Source organism: Myotis daubentonii, chromosome 1 (assembly GCF_963259705.1).
Source record: "Myotis daubentonii chromosome 1, mMyoDau2.1, whole genome shotgun sequence".
NCBI lineage: Eukaryota > Metazoa > Chordata > Mammalia > Chiroptera > Vespertilionidae > Myotis > Myotis daubentonii.
The window spans coordinates 108,528,231-108,547,781 of record NC_081840.1 but is presented as its reverse complement, the minus strand read 5'-3'; the positions used below and the strand labels follow the sequence as shown (position 1 = coordinate 108,547,781).

The 19,551-nt window shown below is 50.7% G+C and overlaps 2 protein-coding genes across 12 annotated transcripts in view; both read right to left on the bottom strand.

The window, feature by feature from the left end:
• Nucleotides 1-358: 358 nt before the first annotated feature.
• MAN2C1 (mannosidase alpha class 2C member 1) lies at nucleotides 359-13,978 on the bottom strand. The gene is given in 36 exon segments (XM_059690553.1): nucleotides 359-456; nucleotides 459-472; nucleotides 542-641; nucleotides 725-850; nucleotides 984-1,063; nucleotides 1,160-1,220; nucleotides 1,223-1,268; nucleotides 1,598-1,735; nucleotides 1,844-1,875; nucleotides 1,878-1,952; nucleotides 1,955-2,022; nucleotides 2,094-2,180; nucleotides 2,423-2,476; nucleotides 2,478-2,506; nucleotides 2,668-2,693; nucleotides 2,696-2,762; nucleotides 2,950-3,098; nucleotides 3,197-3,282; nucleotides 3,405-3,429; nucleotides 3,432-3,525; nucleotides 4,104-4,164; nucleotides 4,487-4,613; nucleotides 4,616-4,694; nucleotides 4,776-4,828; nucleotides 4,831-4,888; nucleotides 5,116-5,232; nucleotides 5,356-5,448; nucleotides 5,757-5,867; nucleotides 6,029-6,135; nucleotides 7,348-7,463; nucleotides 8,989-9,058; nucleotides 12,680-12,777; nucleotides 13,119-13,192; nucleotides 13,194-13,245; nucleotides 13,492-13,643; nucleotides 13,919-13,978. Coding segments are annotated over 36 exon segments (2,883 nt in total).
• Nucleotides 13,979-16,166: 2,188 nt separating this feature from the next.
• Nucleotides 16,167-19,551, bottom strand: part of SIN3A (SIN3 transcription regulator family member A) — an 86,738-nt gene continuing 83,353 nt past the window's right edge. For 10 of the 11 annotated variants that reach the window (XM_059656373.1, XM_059656381.1, XM_059656365.1 and 7 more), the window contains one exon: nucleotides 16,167-17,197. In XM_059656373.1, the coding sequence (XP_059512356.1) occupies nucleotides 16,967-17,197 (231 nt within the window). In that variant the 3' untranslated portion in view covers nucleotides 16,167-16,966. The remainder of the gene's footprint in view (nucleotides 17,198-19,551) is intronic. The other variant, XR_009447571.1, reaches the window with a different exon arrangement.

Below are 19,551 nucleotides of genomic sequence, written 5' to 3'. Positions count from 1 at the left end.
ACTAGTTAGTACTCCCCTCCTAGTGGGGGCTAGCTGGAACCCACCCAGACCCGGGCCCTCTGCCTGCTGACACATGGGAGGGACTTCTTATCTCATGCCCTTATTTGTGGTCATCCATATCCCCACTTGTGGGGGCTGCAACCCAGACCCTGCTGCACACACAGATCACCTTAGATTTTGCCCCTGTCCCCAAATGCCCAGGAAAGACTTCTCTTCTCACAGCCTTGAGGACTTGCCTTAAGGGGAGAGAGCAGGAGTTACCAGCAGGGCTCCTGAGCCAAAGATTTATTGTTGCTTAGGGCTGGAAAGGCAGTCAGGCCCCAAAGCCTTCCACAAAAAAATCCCGCCCTCTAGAGACTCAGTTCAGTGGAGGTTGCAGCTTGAGCCATAGAGACTGTACTTGGAAGGGAGAAAAGGTGAGTTTCAGGCCAGTGTCCCTAAGGGGCAGGTGGCCAGCTCCAGGAGGTCACAGCTGCAGAACATGAGGGACCATGAAGACTCTGTGAGGGCAGGGCTCCTCTCTTCCCCGCACCCCACTCACAGGAGGGCCTCCTGAACTGGCAGCGACATTTGCAGCCAGCAGTCCACGTGGCTGCCATGGGCCTCATACAGCCTGAGCACCAGTGTGTGGCCCTTGGGGGCTGGCCTCAGTCTGCTGAGGGAAGTGGGTGGTGGGCAGGGCCAAGGGTGGACCCAACCAGGACCCCACCCCACCCTATCTCACCCCTTGCCTGCTGGACGGTCTCCAGCACCACCTGGAGGAAGACACAGTGAAGGCACTCCAGCAGCATCAACAGCAGGAAATTGAGGCTGTAGGCTGCTTGGGTAACGCCAGCATCTTGGAAGGAGCCTGGGCAAGGGCCGGAAAGGAACCAGTGGTGCAAAAGGGGGTAGGGGCGGGCACAGAGCTGCTGTTTCCCCCACTGACTGTAGAAAAAACGGAGGTTTGGCGAAGAGCAGAGAAGGGGCAAGGCAGCACTCACCCTTGTGCGGCATCAGCGCATATGTGAACTCACGGCGCCTCACGTCAACAGTGGCACCAGGGGCCTTAGGTGCCCACAAGCTGCGGGGAAGGAGGGAATGGGCCGGGCTGGAGTTCTGGCTAGGGGAAGACCCACACCTCCATGCCGGCTCAGAGCCTGGTGGGCACACCGCTCACAGCGAGAGGCTGAGGATGCTGCCCCGAACTGATGCTCTGTACTTGCAGTCATTGAGTAGGCCAGCCCAAAGCTGTGCTCCAACAGGTCCATCCGGCTGTGGGCCCACACCTGAAGAGCACATCCCAGACCCATCTTTTACTTCCATCACTAAAGGGGCAAGCTCTGGGACCCCGGGATTGAATTCCAGTTCTCACAATAAGAGGCCCTGGACACTACCCAAACTGTCTATGCCTCAGTTCCTCATCTGTGAAATGGGGAGAATAGTATTTAGCCCAACAAACAGGCACGGGTATCAAACTATACATAAAGAATTTAGCACAATGCCTGGCACACATGTTAGGAACCAGCAAATATTGCTCCTCCTCAACCCATTCTACACAAAGAGTCTCTCCCCAGCCAGGGAGAATCCAAACCTCTTCACCCCACCCATGTCAGACCTCAAATCAAGCCCAGTCCCAAGAGGTGGTATATTGGGTGGGATGCTACAGATGCCCAAACTAAACCTCATAGGTGGCCTGGGGGTTCTGCACACAGGCAGGGAACTCCATCTTCAGAAATTTGTGGGTTTCATGCACCTGGAGTGGGGGTAAAAGGTGAGGAGAGGGAGACACACACACAGGCCTGGGGCTAGCCCTTCCTGACTAGCCACACCTAGGAAAGGCAACCACCACCCTATCCCCTACTATTTCGGTGTGGAAGTGGACATAGGGCAAACGACGTCCAGTACAACCTCCTGGCTGAGCTGACTGTGGGGGCTGATCTGCAGTAGGAACCAGGAGCTGCCCCGCACGCACCCTCAGCACCCACTGCTAGGGTCCCTGCCTGGCTCAGCACTGGCTTCCTGGGGGATGCGTGGGAGGTGCTGAGCTAGGGCCAGCTGATGGAGAGGCCAGTAGCCCTGTATGCCCACCCCCATCGTGTCCCGGGTGGTACTCCATGACGTCCCACGCATCCCAGTACAAGGGAACATCATCAAACAGCACAAACTGGTTTCCCACAGTGCCTTTGGCAACAGCCTCCCTGGAAGGAGATGGGGACTGCAGCTTTACAACGTGATCTTGGTTTCTCTAGAAGTTCAAGGTGGGGTGGGAGGTAGGGTGAGTATGGTTAGGGGACAGGGATCTCCCCAGCCCAGGCTGCCCTGCTCCATGAGATGGATCCCAGCCCAGAGCCACAGGTGGGCTGTTGAGGGCAGTGCTGGCCAAGGGAATAGGGTCTGGGACCATCTTCCAGACAGGGAGAGGGCAGTGAGGGGCTGACACCTGCCAGAGACTACCAGCACCAGGGATGTCAGGCGGCCAGTCGGGTCCAGCCTCACCGTTGTCCAGAGTCACAGAACCATCAGTCTTAGCAGAAGGGGGCCTTGAAACAGTTGGCAGGGGCTTCCCACAACCAATAGCCCCCCACTCCAGCCGCCTCACCACTTACTCCAGCCTGGGAAGCTCAGAACCCCCATGTTGTTAAGCCCCTTCCCAGCCCTGCCCAACCTGGACCTGCCAGCACTCACCTCTTGCACAACAAACACAGGCTGCAGGGCTGCAGTGAGGTAGGGGCAGGAGCAGGAGTATAACCCATGCTGGGCACTGTCACCAGGGCTAGGGATGAGGCCTGGACATCAGTGCAGCCTCCCTGAATTTTCAGGAGCCTCACTCTGGGATGGGGGGATACTGCTACTGCTATTCTCCAGCCTGGGGCACCTCAGGGCAGAGATAACCAGGAGAGTGTCCCCAACTCTCGGTCTGGACTCCTGCTGTAGTAGCGACCCCTCTCCCCAGCTCCTATCCAGGCTGTGGGTCCTGTCAGGCCTGGGCAGGGCCAACACTCCAGTGGGCTTCCAAGGCAGGGTATTTACAATGAGGAGGTCCTGGGCACCTGGATCCCCAGCTCACAGGGCTGCAGCTGCAGCACTGAGCAGTGTGTTGCCATGGAAACGAATGTCTAAGGAGAAACTGGTTGGTCATGAGTGGGCAATGGGTCTAGGTAGGATGACCCAAGTGTCCCATAGGAGAGAGCAGCGGGAATGTTCTCAGCCTAACCTTTGTAGTGGCACTTGGCTACTTCTGCCACCAGCTGAATGCAGCTTCCAGTCACCACATCATGGAACTCGTTCAGGAGCAGGAGTATGCAGGGGCCAAGGGCAGGGATGGGGGAGGCCAGGATGCTGGGAAGAATGAAGGCTGGAAGGTCAGACATAGAGGTTTCTCGGGTGAAATCAGGTGGGTGACAGGGCAAAAACAGGCTGACCTCCAGAGGTCCTGCAGCTGGGCTGTGGGTGTAGAAATTGGGCACTACAGACCAGGGCCAGACTGCTGAGCAGCTCCACGTCATGCAGGATGCGCTCACACTCCCGATTTCCTTTCTTGATCTGAGCCCCAGCCAGGGAGGAGGGTGAGTCTAAAGCAGTGGTTCTCAACCTGTGGGGCGTGACCCCTTTGGGGGTCGAATGACCCTTTCACAGGGGTCGCCTAAATATATCCTACATATCAGATATTTACATTACAATTCATAACAGTAACAAATTTACAGTTATGAAGTAGCAACGAAAATAATTTTATGGTTGGGGGTCACCATAACATGAGGTATTAAAGGGTCGCGGCATCAGGAAGGTTGAGAACCACAGGTCTAAAGTCTGCTTAAGTATCCCAGAATACCTTCCAAAGCCCTCCCTGGTTCAGAACCCCTGATGGCTCCCCAGGGCCCCCTGGATAAAGCCTCTTGTGGGTGACATGTCCCAAATACCTCCCTCCCTCAGCGCAAGCCTCCTCTAGGCTCCTGACCCACACAACTCTTGCTGTTCTCTCAGCTCCTCCTCAAAGAAGAAGCCTCCTCTCCCAGATCTGGGAGGGGGGGGGGTGGGTAAGCGGGTCTGTCCTGTTTCCTTTACTGACCCTCTAGAGATCAAGGGCACACTCTCCCTGCTCGGCTGAGTGCCTAGCTCCTGACCTGGGCGGGGTGGGTAGTGTAGGTGCCATTATGCAGCTCCAAGAAGAGCTCTCTGACCCACAGCTATTCCGGAGAAAAGACAACTGCACCCTGAGGGAGAATGTGAGCCTGGGTCTCCCAGCCTTGGGGGCCACATGGCTCACCCTTGATCCACACCAGAGCAGACAAGAGATCCAGCCCCCAAAGAAAGAAGCACCCCCAGAATGCTCCCGGTTTACAAAGCCAGCTCTGGAAACCCCAGGAGAGTTCTCTCTCTGATGAGTTTAAGCCCCTTCCCACCCTCAGCTTTTCTCCCACCTCACCCCCAAGGTAGAAATTGGGAGGAGCCCATGTACCAGGATTGGAGCAGGACAGGCCCAGTGGAGGGATTGGGCCAAATGGTTGAGCAGAAAGAAGGGCTCAAAGCAAGGGCTAAGCTAGCAGCTCAGTGAGGGCTATTAGTGGGCCAGGTTTGACCTGGGCAGCCATCTGTATTGTACGGCCGCTTCAAGCAGTCTACCATGAGCTGAGGGGGCCACTACCTCCATCCCCAAAGCCAAAGAGGAAGGCACTATGGTTGGTCCATCCTTTGTCCCGGTTTTTGGCCACTGCCTGGAGAAACAGGGGCAGATCAGCATGGTTCAGTCTAGGACAGGACACCCAGCCCTCTCCAGCCTACCTCCCTACCCCCACCTTGGTCTCTAGGTACCCTCTCACCTCCTCCACACTGCCCTCTATTCCATGTGAGGTGGGAAGTGGGTCAGCACACCGGAGCCATCCAGCCCTTCCCAGAAAGAGGTATGGTGCTGCGGGCAGGCAGAGACACAAGAGAGAGGCTAGTAGTGTCAGGGCTGAGGCAGAGTTGGGCCTTCCAGTCCTGCCCTGACCCTGGTGTGACCCTGGAGCAGGCACACTCTCTATTTGGGTGGGGGTTGGGTGAGTTGTCCAGGACCCCTGAATAAGCCTAGGGAGAGATGAAAGGGTCAGGTGGGACCCAGGCCCACTCTAACATGATCCACTGGGGTCTGCTCACTGGAAAGGAGTTCACCAAGTTCCAGCTCAGTTTTTGGCCCAGGAAGTGTCTGATGCCACATCTGCGCATGATCTGGGAAAGCTGTGCTGAGTAGCCAAATGTGTTTGGCAGCCAGAACTGCAGGAAAAGGGCCTCTGAGGCACAGGGACCAAGGATCTTGGCAGAGCAGCCCAAGCCTCAACCTCTCATCTCACCAGGTTAAGCCCCATCTGCCTGAAGCCATAGCAGCTCCCAGCTTACCTCCAAACACATCTTCCCAAACTCCTGCAGGAAGAAGTTCTGGCCCTGCAGGAACTGCCTCACCAATGCCTCTCCATTGGGAAGGTTCCCATCCTGGCAGTGAGAGAAGAGGGAGTCAGTCAGGGTCAGCACCAGATGGGGAATATGCAGGTACTCGGTCGACCCCACCCCTTAGGAGAAGCCATGGCTCTGACCCAGGAAGTATCTATCTCCTGCAGCCATTTATCTGCTGAAGGGAGCTTCTGGGCTGGGTTATGCAGAAGGCCCGTCACAGTGCTTGGGACCCTTCTCCCCCTTGGAGTCCCAGGGCTCGGAAGTCCAAGGACTAATAGTGCTGCAACAGAGAGGTTGTGAAGGGCCTGCAGAAAGCCCTAGGCTGAGGGAATGCAGACCGCCCTTACCATCTCCACCCAGGTGCCTCCCAAGGGCACAAACTGCCCATGGCAGGCAAACTCCTGGAGCCAGGCATACAGGCCAGGGTAGTGGTTCTTTACCTACTCAAGCTGCTGCGCCTGTGAGACAGAAGGGGTAGGAGTTGTGCCTAGAGTAACAAGAACCCTACCTAGGGCCAAGTATCTGGGGAGCAGTGGGCAGTTGAGTCCGGGGAGGCCCTCAGAACCTCACTTTTAGACCTATTGGGTTTCTGGTGTCTCCACATGACTGTCCCTCTGACCTGGGAGCAGGCAAAGATGAACTCAGGGTTCCGCTCCATAAGCTGCACGGCTGTTACCCAGCTCCGGGCACATTTCCGCAGAGTCTCTTTGAAGGGCCAAAGCCAGGCTAGATGGGGAGGGGGACAGAGGGTGGAGGGAGAGCAGCAAGGTCCCCAGCTCCACATAGATCTCCAGCCTCACCTCTGTCCCCCAGCACCCTGACCAGGCCCAGCCTGGGTCTCTAGGGCAGTGATGGCGAACCTATGACATGCGTGTCAGAGGTGACATGCAAACTCTTTTTTGGTTGATTTTTCTTTGTTAAATGGCATTTAAATATATAAAGTAAATATCAAAAATATAAATCTTTGTTTTACTATGGTTGAAAATATAAAAAATTTCTATATGTGACACTGCACCAGAGTTAAGTTAGGGTTTTTCAAAATGCTGACACGCCGAGCTCAAAAGGTTCGCTCTTCTCCCCTTCTTTGGTCAAACGTGGTGGGAGTACAGTGAAAGAGACAGGAATATGCTCTAGGGCAGGGGTCCTCAAACTTTTTAAACAGGAGGCCAGTTCACTGTCCCTCAGACCGTTGGAGGGTCAGACTATAGTTTAAAAAAAAACTATGAACAAATTCCTATGCACACTGCACATATCTTATTTTGAAGTAAAAAAACAAAACAGGAACAAATACAATATTTGTATTTGCATGTGCCCCGCGGGCCGTAGTTTGAAGACCCCTGCTCTAGGGTCTTCCTAGCGCTTCTCAGGCCCCTTTCCCTGCAAAGCCCTGTGATATCCCTCCTGAGCTACCACTTCAAATCAGTCCTACTAGGTGGCAGTAGGAGTGGGATAGGAAGGCAACCAGAGCTATCAGGTTAATTTACAGGTCAGGAAATGGAGGCCCCAGGCCCTAGAATAGCCTTGCCCTTGAGGTTTAGATACCCTTGGAGAGGATCCCTTAGAGAGGATCCCCAACACATACTGATGGATATCCCAGAATAGAGTGCACAGCTCCTCAAGATGGATCATGCCTTGTCAGCTGTCCTATATGAAGCACTACAGCCTCTCCTTCCTTACCAGTCCAGAGCCTCCACCCTCTTCCCCACACCTTGGCATAGCAGAGAAAGCCCTTGTTCTGTGGTCCAAAAACATCAGAATCAACACCTTGGGGAACCTGTTAAAAAATATGGATTTCCCATAAGCCTCACAGTCACTGAAAACTCATCAAGTTCAGAATTGAACCCCTGACCCTGCCTAGAAAACCACCCCTGCGCTTAAGCCCCCATCTCTATTACTTCAACCGAGGCCCAGGAGGGGCAAGAACTTGCTGAGGTTTACACAGTGCTTCCAGGGCAATGTCCAGCTCAGCCCGGCTCACCTGGAACATCTTCTCTGGGTCTGCAATCATGGTGCCCTTCCTAAGTCCCAAGGCGACTTCCACATAGAGGGTCAGGCTACAAACATGGGGAGGCAGTAATAGGCCAAGGGACTGGCAGAGACCTCTGGGGGCTTGAGGAGGGAGGACAGAGGCAGCATCCAGATGACCCCTCCCCATTTACCTCCAGGATCCCAGAGTATGTCAAGTTCATATACGAGAGGGTCAGAGAAGCACCAGCCTGAACCCATATGGTGATGAAAGCTCTATTATTAGCAAGAAGAGCAACTCATTCTGGAACTGTGTGATGCTACTGTTTAGCCCAGCCGTGGGCAGACTACGGCCCGCGGGCCGGATCCGGCCCATTTGAAATGAATAAAACTAAAAAAAAAAAAAAAAAAAAAAAAAGACCGTACCCTTTTATGTAATGATGTTTACTTTGAATTTATATTAGTTCACACAAACACTCCATCCATGCTTTTGTTTCGGCCCTCTGGTCCAGTTTAAGAACCCATTGTGGCCCTCGAGTCAAAAAGTTTGCCCACCCTTGATTTAGCCTTTTTTTTTTTTTTTACCAAAGCTGTCTTTACACTGGGACTCAGAACCATCTTTGCACATTAAAAACATGTTTGGCCCAGCCAGTGTGGCTCAGTGGTTGAGCGTCGACCCATGAACCAGGAGGTCAAGGTAGATTACGTTCAGGGCACATGCCCAGGTTTGGGGCCTGACCACGAGTAGGGGGCATGCGGGAGGCAGCCGATTGATGATTCTCATCATTGATGTTTCTATTTCTCTCTCCATCGCCTTTCCTCTCTCTGAAATAAATAAAAACATATTTTTTAAAAAAGAAAACATGTTCGGATTTTCCAGAGCAAAGACCCATCAGCCAACACAGAGCAGGCTGTTCTTTGTAGCCTCATATTGGGTTCTGGCACTGTTCTACTCAGTCTTCAGAGACCACAGATGACTTATTTGGGGAAGCCCTCCCTATTCCTCCTCCCACCCCTCACCTAAGTCTGGAACAGAGTTCTCACATGAGCTCCGAGGGTTTTCTCTCAGAGCCCTCATCAGTTTTGCAATTGTATATGTATGAGTCCTCTTGCTGTAGAAGACCATATTACTCACCATCACAGTCCCAGTGTCTGGAAGAATCAGATACACAGTATTCAGTAAATACTATAACATAAAATCATAATGTCTAAGAAAGTTTTTAATGGTGTAATAAATGTCCGTGTTATAATATGGAATGAAAAAATTCAGGATACAAATATCAAGGAAATATAACATAAACTAGTAAAAACTACACCGGGAAGAATTCCTGAGATGAATACTGAGATATAAATAATGGTCATCTCTAGGTGGTGGGATAATGGGAGGTATTTACTTCTTTGTACTTTTCTGTATTTACCACAAGGCGGCAAACATTTTTATAGCCAGAAGAAAAAAAATCCTGCTTTTAAAAAACTAACACTGAAGATTTGAGGATGGTTGTATTGGGAGTAGGTGTGTTTCCAAGATCATTCTGGGATTCCCACTAATGTGTCCTCCCCTACTGATGTCCTCTCCCCCATAGCCTTGGTCAACCAGGGCAGGGATTCACTCACCTCCGAGGGTCTCCTTCTCCCAGCCTCTCAATCAGGATGTAACTGCTCTTCTCCCTTTTTTTGGTCAAACGCGGTGGGAGTACAGTGAAAGAGACAGGGCCTGAGGTTTTTGGACAGTTCATGTTAAACATAAGCTAAGGGAATTCAAAACCCTTTGCTCAGACTCCAGCTTTGGCTTCTTTTCCAAGGCAAGGCCAAGACTGATAAATCAAGGACCCTTGCTTGCAAGTGCCCCATTCCCATGGCGGCCAGTACTATGACCACCAAATAGCACCAGCAGAAAAGCCCTTGGTCTTATGAGATGGGTCTTGGGCAGGCATCAAGAGATCTGGATATGGCTCCCAGTGGCCTCTGTACCCCTGAATAAGTATCAGAAGGGAAATTCTATAAAGTCAGGGTCAGGCTTGTCTCATTTCCTGCTATGTTCCCAGTGCTTAGCATAGGGCCTGGCCCAGAGAGGGCATTCAGGAGACATGTGTTGAGCCAATGGAGGGAGGGAGAGAGGGCTTTGTCATACAGGTAGGAGTCCTACCTGAGATTGAAAGTCCACTTGGAATGGAAGATGTGCAAACTGAACAAGTGAACTAACCTCTATTTATCTCACCTTCTTAATCTGCAGTTATAAAGACCAACCACATAGGATGGTAAAGATACTGTTAGATGCATAAGCAAGACACTTAATAGTGGTTTAATAGTGGTTATACCTGTGGAATTGGGATGGGGTAGTGGGGAGATGTTTGAAAGTTTCCCCCCATTATATATCTACATTATAAAAGGCCAGGTACTGTCACAACCTAAACGACCAGACGGATGACTGGTCACCAGGAAGTGCATGGAGCACTTCTTGGTCCCTCCCCCTCAGCCCACAGGCTATCACAGTAAGGCTGGCGGCTGGCAGGTGGGCACAGTGAGGTTGTTAGGCCCTTGGCCCAGGGCCAGGCCAGAGGCCTAACGTCCTTGCCTCTGCCGTGGCAGCTGCAGATCAGGCCCAGAGAGAGAAGCAGGGCCTGATCCGCAGCTGCCATGGAGGCTGTGGATCAGGCCCAGTGACAGGCCCGGAGATAGGCTCAGAGATGCTGACTGGCATAGAAACCAACCAATCAGAACCAAATCTGGGTAAACTGCGAGGAGCCAATGGCTGCCTAGGAGGTGGAGCTTTTAATGCTGACTGGCATAGAAACCAACCAATCAGAACCAAATCTGGGTAAACTGCGAGGAGCCAATGGCTGCCTAGGAGGTGGAGCTTTTAATGCTGACTGGCATAGAAACCGACCAATCAAAACCTAATCTGGGTGAACTGCGAAGGCAGAACCTAAGGTGGAGACTAAGGAGGGGTTTTAAGGGCAACAGCTGTTTGGTGTAAGGTGTGAGAAAGTGGCTCAATTTTTTAATGACCGGTGCATATGGCTGGCTATCAGTACAGATATAGGGATTATGTATTTTTGTCTGCCAAGAGAATCTCCTCCTGCTGAAAAAGACATTCCCCTCCATTTAAGCAATTCTATCCTATATAATCTATCTATACTAATCTATTTATACTAATAAAAGGGTAATATGCTAATTAGACTGGGTCAACCGGCTATCTTCCGGACATCCAATTTCCTTCTGGACAAAGCCATGGTGGTGGGGGCCGAGGCAGAGGCAGTTAGGGGTGGTCAGGCCGGCAGGGGAGGGCAGTTGGGGGCAACCAGACCTGCAGGGGAGGGCATTTGGGGGCAACCAGGCCAGCAGGGGATGGCAGTTGGGGGCAACCAGGCCAGCAGGGGAGGGCAGTTGGGGGCGAGATCAGGCCTGCAGGAGAGGAGAGTTGGGGACCATCAGGCCGGCAGAGGAGCAGTTAGGGGTGATCAGGCAGGCAGAGGTGGTTAGCGTCAATCAGGCAGAGGCAGTTAGGGGTGATCTGGCAGGCAGGCAGAGTGGTTTGGGGCGATCAGGCAGGCAGGCAGGTGAGCGGTTAGGAGCCAGCGGTCCTAGATTGCGAGAGGGATGTCCCCGATTGGAGAGGGTGCAGGCTGGGCTGAGGAAACCCTGCCCCCCTGTGCACCGGGCCTCTAGTATCCTATCTAATAAAAGAGAAAAATGGTAATTGGCGTACGACGATACCCTTTTCATTGGCTAATCAGGGCTATATGCAAATTAACTGCCAACTATGATTGGCAGTTAACTGCCAACTAAGATTGGCAGTTAACTGCCAACAAGATGGCGGCTAATTTGCATATGTAGGCACAATGCAGGGAGGTGAAAGGGAAAGCAGGAAGAAGCCCCCTGCCACTGACAGTGATCGGAAACCCAGGGGGGAGCTAAGAGAGAATCAGGCGCCTTTGCCGCCCTGGCCAGTGATAGCAGGAAGTAGGGGTGGAGCCGGCGATGGGAGCTGGGCACGGTCGAAGCTGGCAGTCCCGGGAGCTAGGGGTCCCTTGCCTGGGCCTAAAGCGGAGGCCACGATCGCGGGGCCGCTGCAGCTGCGGGTCCCCGCTGCCCGGGCCGGACGCCTAGGCCAGAGGCGTTAGGCCTGGGCAGGGGCGGAGCCTGCAACCGCGGGGAGCTGGGGGCCCCCCGCCCAGGCCTGACACCTCTGCCGGAGGCCTCAGGCCTGGTCAAGGGGCCGATCCGGTGATTGGTGATCGGAGGGTGATGAGGGTCAACTCCTCTGGCCGAGGCATCAGGCCTGGGTGGGGGGCGGAGCCGGGGATTGGGGGGATATGATGGTCCCCTTGCCCAGGCCTGAAGCCTGGGTCAGAGGCGTCAGGCTTGGGAGGGGGGTGGAGCAAGCGATCAGAGGGAGATGGGGGTCCCCTGCCCAGGCATGATTCCTGGGCCAGAGGCCTCAGGCCTGGGCGGGGGCCAGAGCCAGTGATCAGGGGGAGATGGGGGTCCCCTGTCCAAGCCTGACACCTCTGGCAGAGGCGTCAGGCCTGGGCAAGGGGCCGATCAGGCGATTGGAGGGTGATGGGGGTCTACGCCTCTGGCGGAGGCGTCAGGCCTGGGCAAGGGGCCGATCCTGCGATTGGAGGGTGATGGGGGTCAATGCCTGAGGGCTCCCAGTATGTGAGAGGGGGCAGGCTGGGCTGAGGGACACTCCCCTCCCCACACACATCCAGTGCACGAATTTCGTGCACCGGGCCCCTAGTTATACATAATAAAAAACTGTTTATTAAGAACTAAAGAGATGTGGTCTGTAAAGCCACTAGTCTGGCCCCTAGCAAGGGGTTAATAAATGGAACTGCTATACGTATTATTATGATTAATAACCATATTCAGCCTAGCATGAGGTGGGCAACCCAGCTGGTGTGGTTCAGTGGTTGAGCATCAATTCCCAGTCAGAGCACATGTCCAGGTTGTGGGCTGGATTCCCAGGAGGCAACTGATCAATGGTTCTCTCATCATTGATATTTCTATCTCTATCCTTCTCCCTTTTTCTCTGAAATCAATAAAAATACATTAAAAAAAAAAAAAAGGTGGGCAGTAAGTGGCAAGGTTGGTTTAACACTAATTATGTTGTGACCCAAACACCATCCATTTAATCTACCCTATATGAGAGGACCTAACCAAGCACAGGGGCTCAAACAGCAACCTCCCAAGTCCTCAAATCCTTCTACCACTCTGCAGGCAGAGCCACTCGGCCAGCTCTAATTTTTCCAGAGACCAGAAATGAAATGTGGCTATGCTGTCTCTAGGCCAAGGCTCCTTACCTGAACTGGTTCCCCATAGCTTTCCCAACGAAGGTGAACTTCCTGACCTACCCATGCCTCCAGGATGGTCAGCTCCACCCGGAACCAGGTCCACCATCTGCAAGAGAGTCACTTAAATGGGAGCCCTTTTCCTTTTGAAATAGTACTTTCTTGGATTAAGGGTCAGTAGGGGCTTGAGGCTTTCTCTGTGCATTACAAGGTAATCAGATTTGATGGACAAGAAGGGAGTAAGGTGAGGGAAAGAGGCAGAGCCAGAGGAATGTGATCCGTCCTTGAGTGCCTTTCCTAAGGGGCGTCCAGGGACTGGGAGAAAGGGGAAAATGAACTCTTTCATTAAATCTGAGGGACCAGGGGCAGACAATGGAGGTGTGGCCCTTAGGAGTGAGCCAGCCCAGAGGGGCGACCGCTGGCAGGGCCCTGCCTTTGGGCATTACCCACGTGGGTCCAAAGCTGTCACCGACCTGCGCAGGGCAGAAGTCCTGCTGGATTGCCTCCTGGTAGGGAAGACTCTCAAGTTGTCAGGAAACTGGGGAGCACGGCCATCGGGCAGCTGTCCCTGAAGAGCCTGGGCATGGAGGGGCCAGTGGGCATGTGCTCAAAGTCAGCTTCCCACCTGGCAGTGGAACGCAGAGTCCTTCGATCCACATTGGAGATGGCTGTTCCACAGCACAGCCTCCCCGCTCCCTCCTCCTGGCCATGCCCTGTCCATAGAGGGCGGGCACTTTATCCCTCAGTCCAGGTGGCTGTAGCGTGGGTTTAACCACAGAAAGTAAGGCTGAGGCTGGTGAACCAGACCAGCTGGTGCCCTGACGGGTCACAGAGGTTATAGTCGTGGTAGAGTGGCGACACGAATTTCTCCGCCCGCTCTAGCATAGTGCGCCAGTGCTTCAGGGTTGGCACCGCCACCACCACTGCTGCCCGCCCACTCTTCTTGGAAAATCCCGGCGCTCCTGTGTGGCGGAACTAAAGGTTCTGGTGTGTGGACGGCTGCAGGCTGCTTTCTTACAACAGCCAGGCTCTCTGGGAAGCCCAGCTGCTCTGAACTTTGAGAGGGGCACTGAAAGAAGTGCTTCTTGAGGCTCTCCTCTATCACTTCTGGACTGGTGGGCCAGGCCACTTGGCAAATACTAAATAAAATGGTAAGTCTGACGCTTAGCTTCTCGGAAAGCTCTGGGACAGAGATAGGGGGACCATTAGATGCAACAGACCACTCAGCATCAGCACCAACAGGTGGGAACCCTCTGGCCCTCCAGTGCCAGCCTGGCATCTGGCTCCCTAGAGCCGCCATGAATGGACATGGTGTTGAGGGCTTTGTATCCCTGTAACCTCAGCTTCCTCTACTACCTTATTTTATGTACATGGCTGTTGGTCATCACCAGAAACTCTGGAAAAGTTTTGATTTGATACAGCATGTTAGTCATAGCATTCAAGATCCTAATAGAATACTGTATTTCACTAAACAGGACTGAAGAGTTAAGAGAAGCCATAATGCCAGACACCTAATTTCATTTTCACATTACCCTAGTGGTCCATTGACAGCTTTTTTTTTCCCTCTCCTAAGACGGCCAGGGAGTTCTTGTCTATAATATCATTAAGAAAAATATATACACAGCATTAGCCCTGATATTTTAATGGAAATACTGACCAAGTTTACAACATTTCAAATGCAAACTACACAGAAGTGTATGACTGAGTACATAATACCAAGCATAATCCTATATAATAAAAGGCCAGAGACCAGAACTGGTTCCCCATTATGCCACACCAGTGGATGGCGAGCACTGCTCAGCCGGGCTCATGGCTACCAAGCGCAGTGGCGGTGGCGGTAGCCTCTCCCGCCTCCAAGGCAGCGCTAAGGAGCAGCAGGCCGGCTTCTGGCTGGTGAGTGCAGAGGTGGTGGTGGGAGCCTCTCCCACCTATGCTGCAGGCGGGCAATAAGGATCAAGGGGACCCAGACTGCGAGAGCCCCGGACTGTAAAAGCGATGTCTGACTGCCAGCTTAGGCCTGATCCCCAGAGGTGGGGAGGGCGGGGAGGGGGATGGAGGGGAGATCAGGCCTAAGCCAGTAGGCGGACATCCCCCAAGGGCTCCTGGACTGCGAGAGGGCACAAGCCAGGCTGAGGCACCCCACCCCCATGCACCAATCTTGTGCACCGGGCCTCAAGTTTAAAATAAAGATAACTTGCCAGCTATAATACAGGCTGGGTTTAGAGCTTGTAGCTCAGGTGTCAGAAGACAAGAGGGACAAAAATGCTGTTTGTGAAAACCATGTAGTGAAACTCCCCCTTCTTTTTCATTACACTGGTAGGTTGAAGGTTTTCTCCTGAACTGGCTCTGAAACCCTATTCCCAACCTGCAAGCAGGTGCTCTGGACATAACCCTGTGCAGGGACAGCAACAGCTGGGCCCCATCTATTTCCCCCATAATTCCAAGTCAACATGATCTTTCTTGAGTGAGCAGAGGGGGATAGGTGAGCTAATTTCTGGGAAAACCTGAAGATTTCCCATCCGCAACCAGTACTTATCATTCCATCTCCAAGTCAGACACTGCCTCAGCTTCATCCTAGAATCTCCTCCTGCAAGGCTCTTTTACTACCATACATTTCTGGGGTCCACCTCTTGTGTTGTCTCCCCTCCTCATCACTCCCCACACACAAACAAACAAACAAAAAAATCCGAGAAGTCTACCATATATTTTGAAAGTCCAGAAGCCAAAAGTTTGTGGGGTTTGGAAGTGTGTGTTGGGGGTGGGAGTGTGTGGATTTTTAATAAAAAAGCAAACAAAACACTGTTGGTTACTTTGCAACTATGATTAGGGTAAATGGTTGCTGGAGGAAAATCCACCAGAAGTCCAGGCTGACTACATAAAAATCCTTATCACCCAGGATTAAATGTCTGCCAGTTTAAATTTATGTAATATATTCCATTTGCAGTTAGTAATGAAATGTACCAAATCTCCCTCCCAACCCCACTTATACCACACTCCTTATACACACTTCTTTCAAATACGGATTTGGTATTTAAGTTGTTCACTCCCGTTTCTACTAAGGATAAGAAAAAATATAGAGAATTACATATCACACATGTCTAAACAGTTGAAATAAGGGAGGGGAAAAAACATGTACTGAAAGAATAAAGTATTCTGCTTCAAAATTTTGGAATATTTTGACTTGAGATAAGTGAACCTGACTGCTAACTAGAGCAAAAGCCTGTTGGTACCCTGGATAAGAAACTGAGCCTAATTCCCTGATTCATAATTGTTCTCTGGTGAGGACAAGGGACTTGGGTTGCAAGTTTATTCCTTGAGAACCAAACTTTATTTTATTTTTTTTAAAAAGTTTTGGGGCAAGGGGAAGACAAGTTTTACACAAAAGTACTACAACCATAACTCCCTTTGGTAAAAAGTGTAATAAATGTCTTGCACACCTGTTCATAGGTACTAAATCTGAAGTCACATAGAACTATGGTACACAAGAAGCTAGAGCAGTTATGCTAGCACATCAAAGCATATTTCTTTTAATAAAAAATTGACAGTATGTACATTATTTACAAAAAAGGAAAAAGAAAACCCCCGTTAAAATTGGTGTGTTTGAGAGAAAGAGTAAAGCTGGTGGATGGCACTGGGGAAGACTGGTAAAGAAGCAGATACAAAACAGTTCCTCAGGAGCCAAAAATAACTGATTTGAACTTGTTGAGGTTGATAACCAGAGGAGAAAGTAAAAGGGAGGCAACAAGGGATTCGGCAGGAATCAAATCCCCAAGATGATCAATCCCAAAGCCAAATTGTGGGTCCCACATAAAACCTAATGGATGCTCTAAATGTGCTTGAGTGATCAGGAAAAAAGAAAATAAAAAAATCAAATCCAGTTTTGTCCCCCTTTTGGGGGGTGGGGGGAAGAGAAGAGGAGCATTGACCATCAGAGTTACAAACCATCTGAGCGTTGAGTCCTTCCCCAGTTAGTTTGTCAACGTTCACCCATCCAGCCAAGGTTTGAATAGCACCTGGTTCCTTCTTCGAAGGTCAGGCCCTAGGAGACTCCAGTCTTAGCTCTGCTGGTGTGTGCAAGCAAGCTGTGTGTTTATGCTTGAGTGGATTTCCTTCCCCTCCAGGATCCTAAACCCTTGGGGAAAGTTCCAGAGCACAGACAGATCAGGTGGCCATGTCCCAGAGAGGCCCAGTGAGGCTTGAAAGGCATCTTCCTCATTTCTTCAGTGTGTGTGAGGGCACATGAACCGCACCCCCCTCACACATACACCTCCTTCAAGTTATCTGCTCTGACTTCGCAGTTATGGGGTTTTGAACACTGTGCCGTATTTGACACGGTACTTGTTAATGTTCACAAAATGCAGAGTCTCTGTGTCACAGGTGGTGGTACAGGGTACCAGGCCCTCCAGCCCCTCACCCATGAGCCACTTGCTGGTCTCCGCTGCCATTTCACGGGGCACATGCTCCTTGGTCCACTTATCTACCCAGGCCTGGAACCTCTGATGCAGCCTCTTGCTTACACGTTCATGGGACTGCAAAACAGAATAAAAAAACAAAACAAAACAAACAAAAACACCCATGAACTAGGACCAAAAACCAAAACAAAACAACCCTTCAAATACAAAGCACAATTTCCTCCTAAAGTAGCAAAGAAAAGATGTGGCCTCAAGTTTCTGATACCACTGGTTAGTGGGGGAAAAAACGCACACAAAAGTAGGAATCTATGTTTTCAGAAGAGAACTGAAAGAGGTTAAGAACATAGAGCATGTAAGGAGTTGGAACCCATTGAGAAACCAAAGAAATGCCAACATAGGTTCTGGGCAAAATAAGCTCAGTGTTTCTCAATTTTAGCATTCATTAGAATCACCTGGGGAATTTGATAAAAATACAGATTTCCGTGTTTCTATCAATCTACAGTTTAACATCAGCAACCCACCTGATTCTAATTTTTATTTTTTTAAATAATCCTCACCTGAGAATATTTTTCCATTGATTTTTTAAAGAGTGGAAGGGAGGGGGAGAGACAGAGAGACAGAAACATCAATGTAAGAGAGACCACATAAATTGGTTGCCTCCTGCACGGGCCCGGCCATGGCCAGGGATGGAGCCTGCAACTGAGGTACATGCCTGTATGTGCCCCTTGACCAGAACTGAACCAATGACCCTTCAGTCCTCAGTCTGACACTTTAACCACTGAGCCAGGGACCAGCTGATTCTAATATATCCCCAAGTTAGACAGTTGTTGGTTATTTCTATCAGCAGCATGGCAAACCACTTCTAAAAAATATGAGGCTTGCCCTAACCGGTTTGGCTCGGTGGATAGAGCGCCGGCCTGCGGACTCAAGGGTCTCAGGCTCGATTCCGGTCAAGGGCATGTACCTTGGTTGCGGGCACATACCCAGTGGGGAGTGTGCAGGAGGCAGTTGATCGATATTTCTCTCTCATTGATGTTTCTAACTCTCTATCCCTCCCCTTTCTCTCTGTAAAAAAAATCAATAAAATTTATTAAAACACACACACACACACGCACGCACGCACGCACGCACACGCACACACACACACACACAAAAAAACATGAGGCTTAAAGGGCTTAAAACCCATTCTCCCCCACGGTATCACCCCCACCCCGTCCAGCAGAGTACTAAGCATAGTGGATCTCCAGTGGAGGTTCAGGTTCCTATCTATGTATCCTGTAAATATTTATCGGTGCTCACGTAAAAGACAGAATAGGAGAAAAGGATAAATTAGGCCCAGCTCTCCAAATAATTTGAATCAGAGACACAGATATCCAACACACAGTACCATGAGATAAGTATATGAAACTGTTCACCTAGATCTCCTACTTGAATGTTTTATTGTCCTATCAAACTTAAGCTGTTCAAAACAAAATGCTTGATCTGACCCTCAAAAATGGTAATCTCTTCTTAATAACAAATATATCCCTAAACTTCCCACTTACTCAAGCAAAACAAACAAAACCAAATAACAAAAACCACCAGGCATCATCCTTGATGTTCTCCTTTCTCTTACCTCAAATGGGAATCTAATCATTACTGTCTGACAACTGTATCTCCAAATTGTATCTCTAGTCTGTTTAATTCTTATAATTCCACTGACACCTTTCTGCTAGCCCAGGTCACTATCGCATCTCATTTGGACAACAGCAGTCCTTTTGTGTGGTCTCTGCTCTTCCAACTTTGTGCCCACACTCAACATCCCAATGCACCTCAAACAAAATCCAAACCATGGCCTATAAGACTGAGCAATGTGGCCTCTATTACCCTTCCAACTTCACACATCCCACTTTCCTTATGGCTCAAGCCACACTGATGGTTTTAGTTTTTCACATATTCCTCCCTCTCAGCCTTGGACTTGCTTCCTTTGCCTAGAAATTATCAAACCCCAACTCTTCACCGAGCTGGATCCTTGTCACTGTTCAGGTCTTAAGCTTCACCTCCTTAGAGAGATCTCTCCCACAAAAGCTGGGCACATCACTTATCCTTGGTCACTTCACCTAGTTTCTTTCCTTGATAGTGAATATCACACTGCCTTACTTATATACTCTACTTCATGGCTGTAGTCCCAGGGCATGGTTCAATACCTGGTAAATAAGTGTACCAGGAGCTTTCACGACTGAAGTAGCACATGTAAACATGTAGCCTTCATATAAGCACTACCACTTGAAAGTAAATGCTGGGAATAGCTTCAATGGAAATGCCACCAGCTGTTATGGGTTGATTTGTGCCCCACCTCCAAATTCATGTTCCAGTCCTAACCCTCAGTACCTCAGAATGTGACCGAATTTGGAAATAAGGTTGTTGCAGTTATAATTAGTTAATATGAGGTCATACTATTAGCAGGGTGACCCATAATGCAATATGACTAT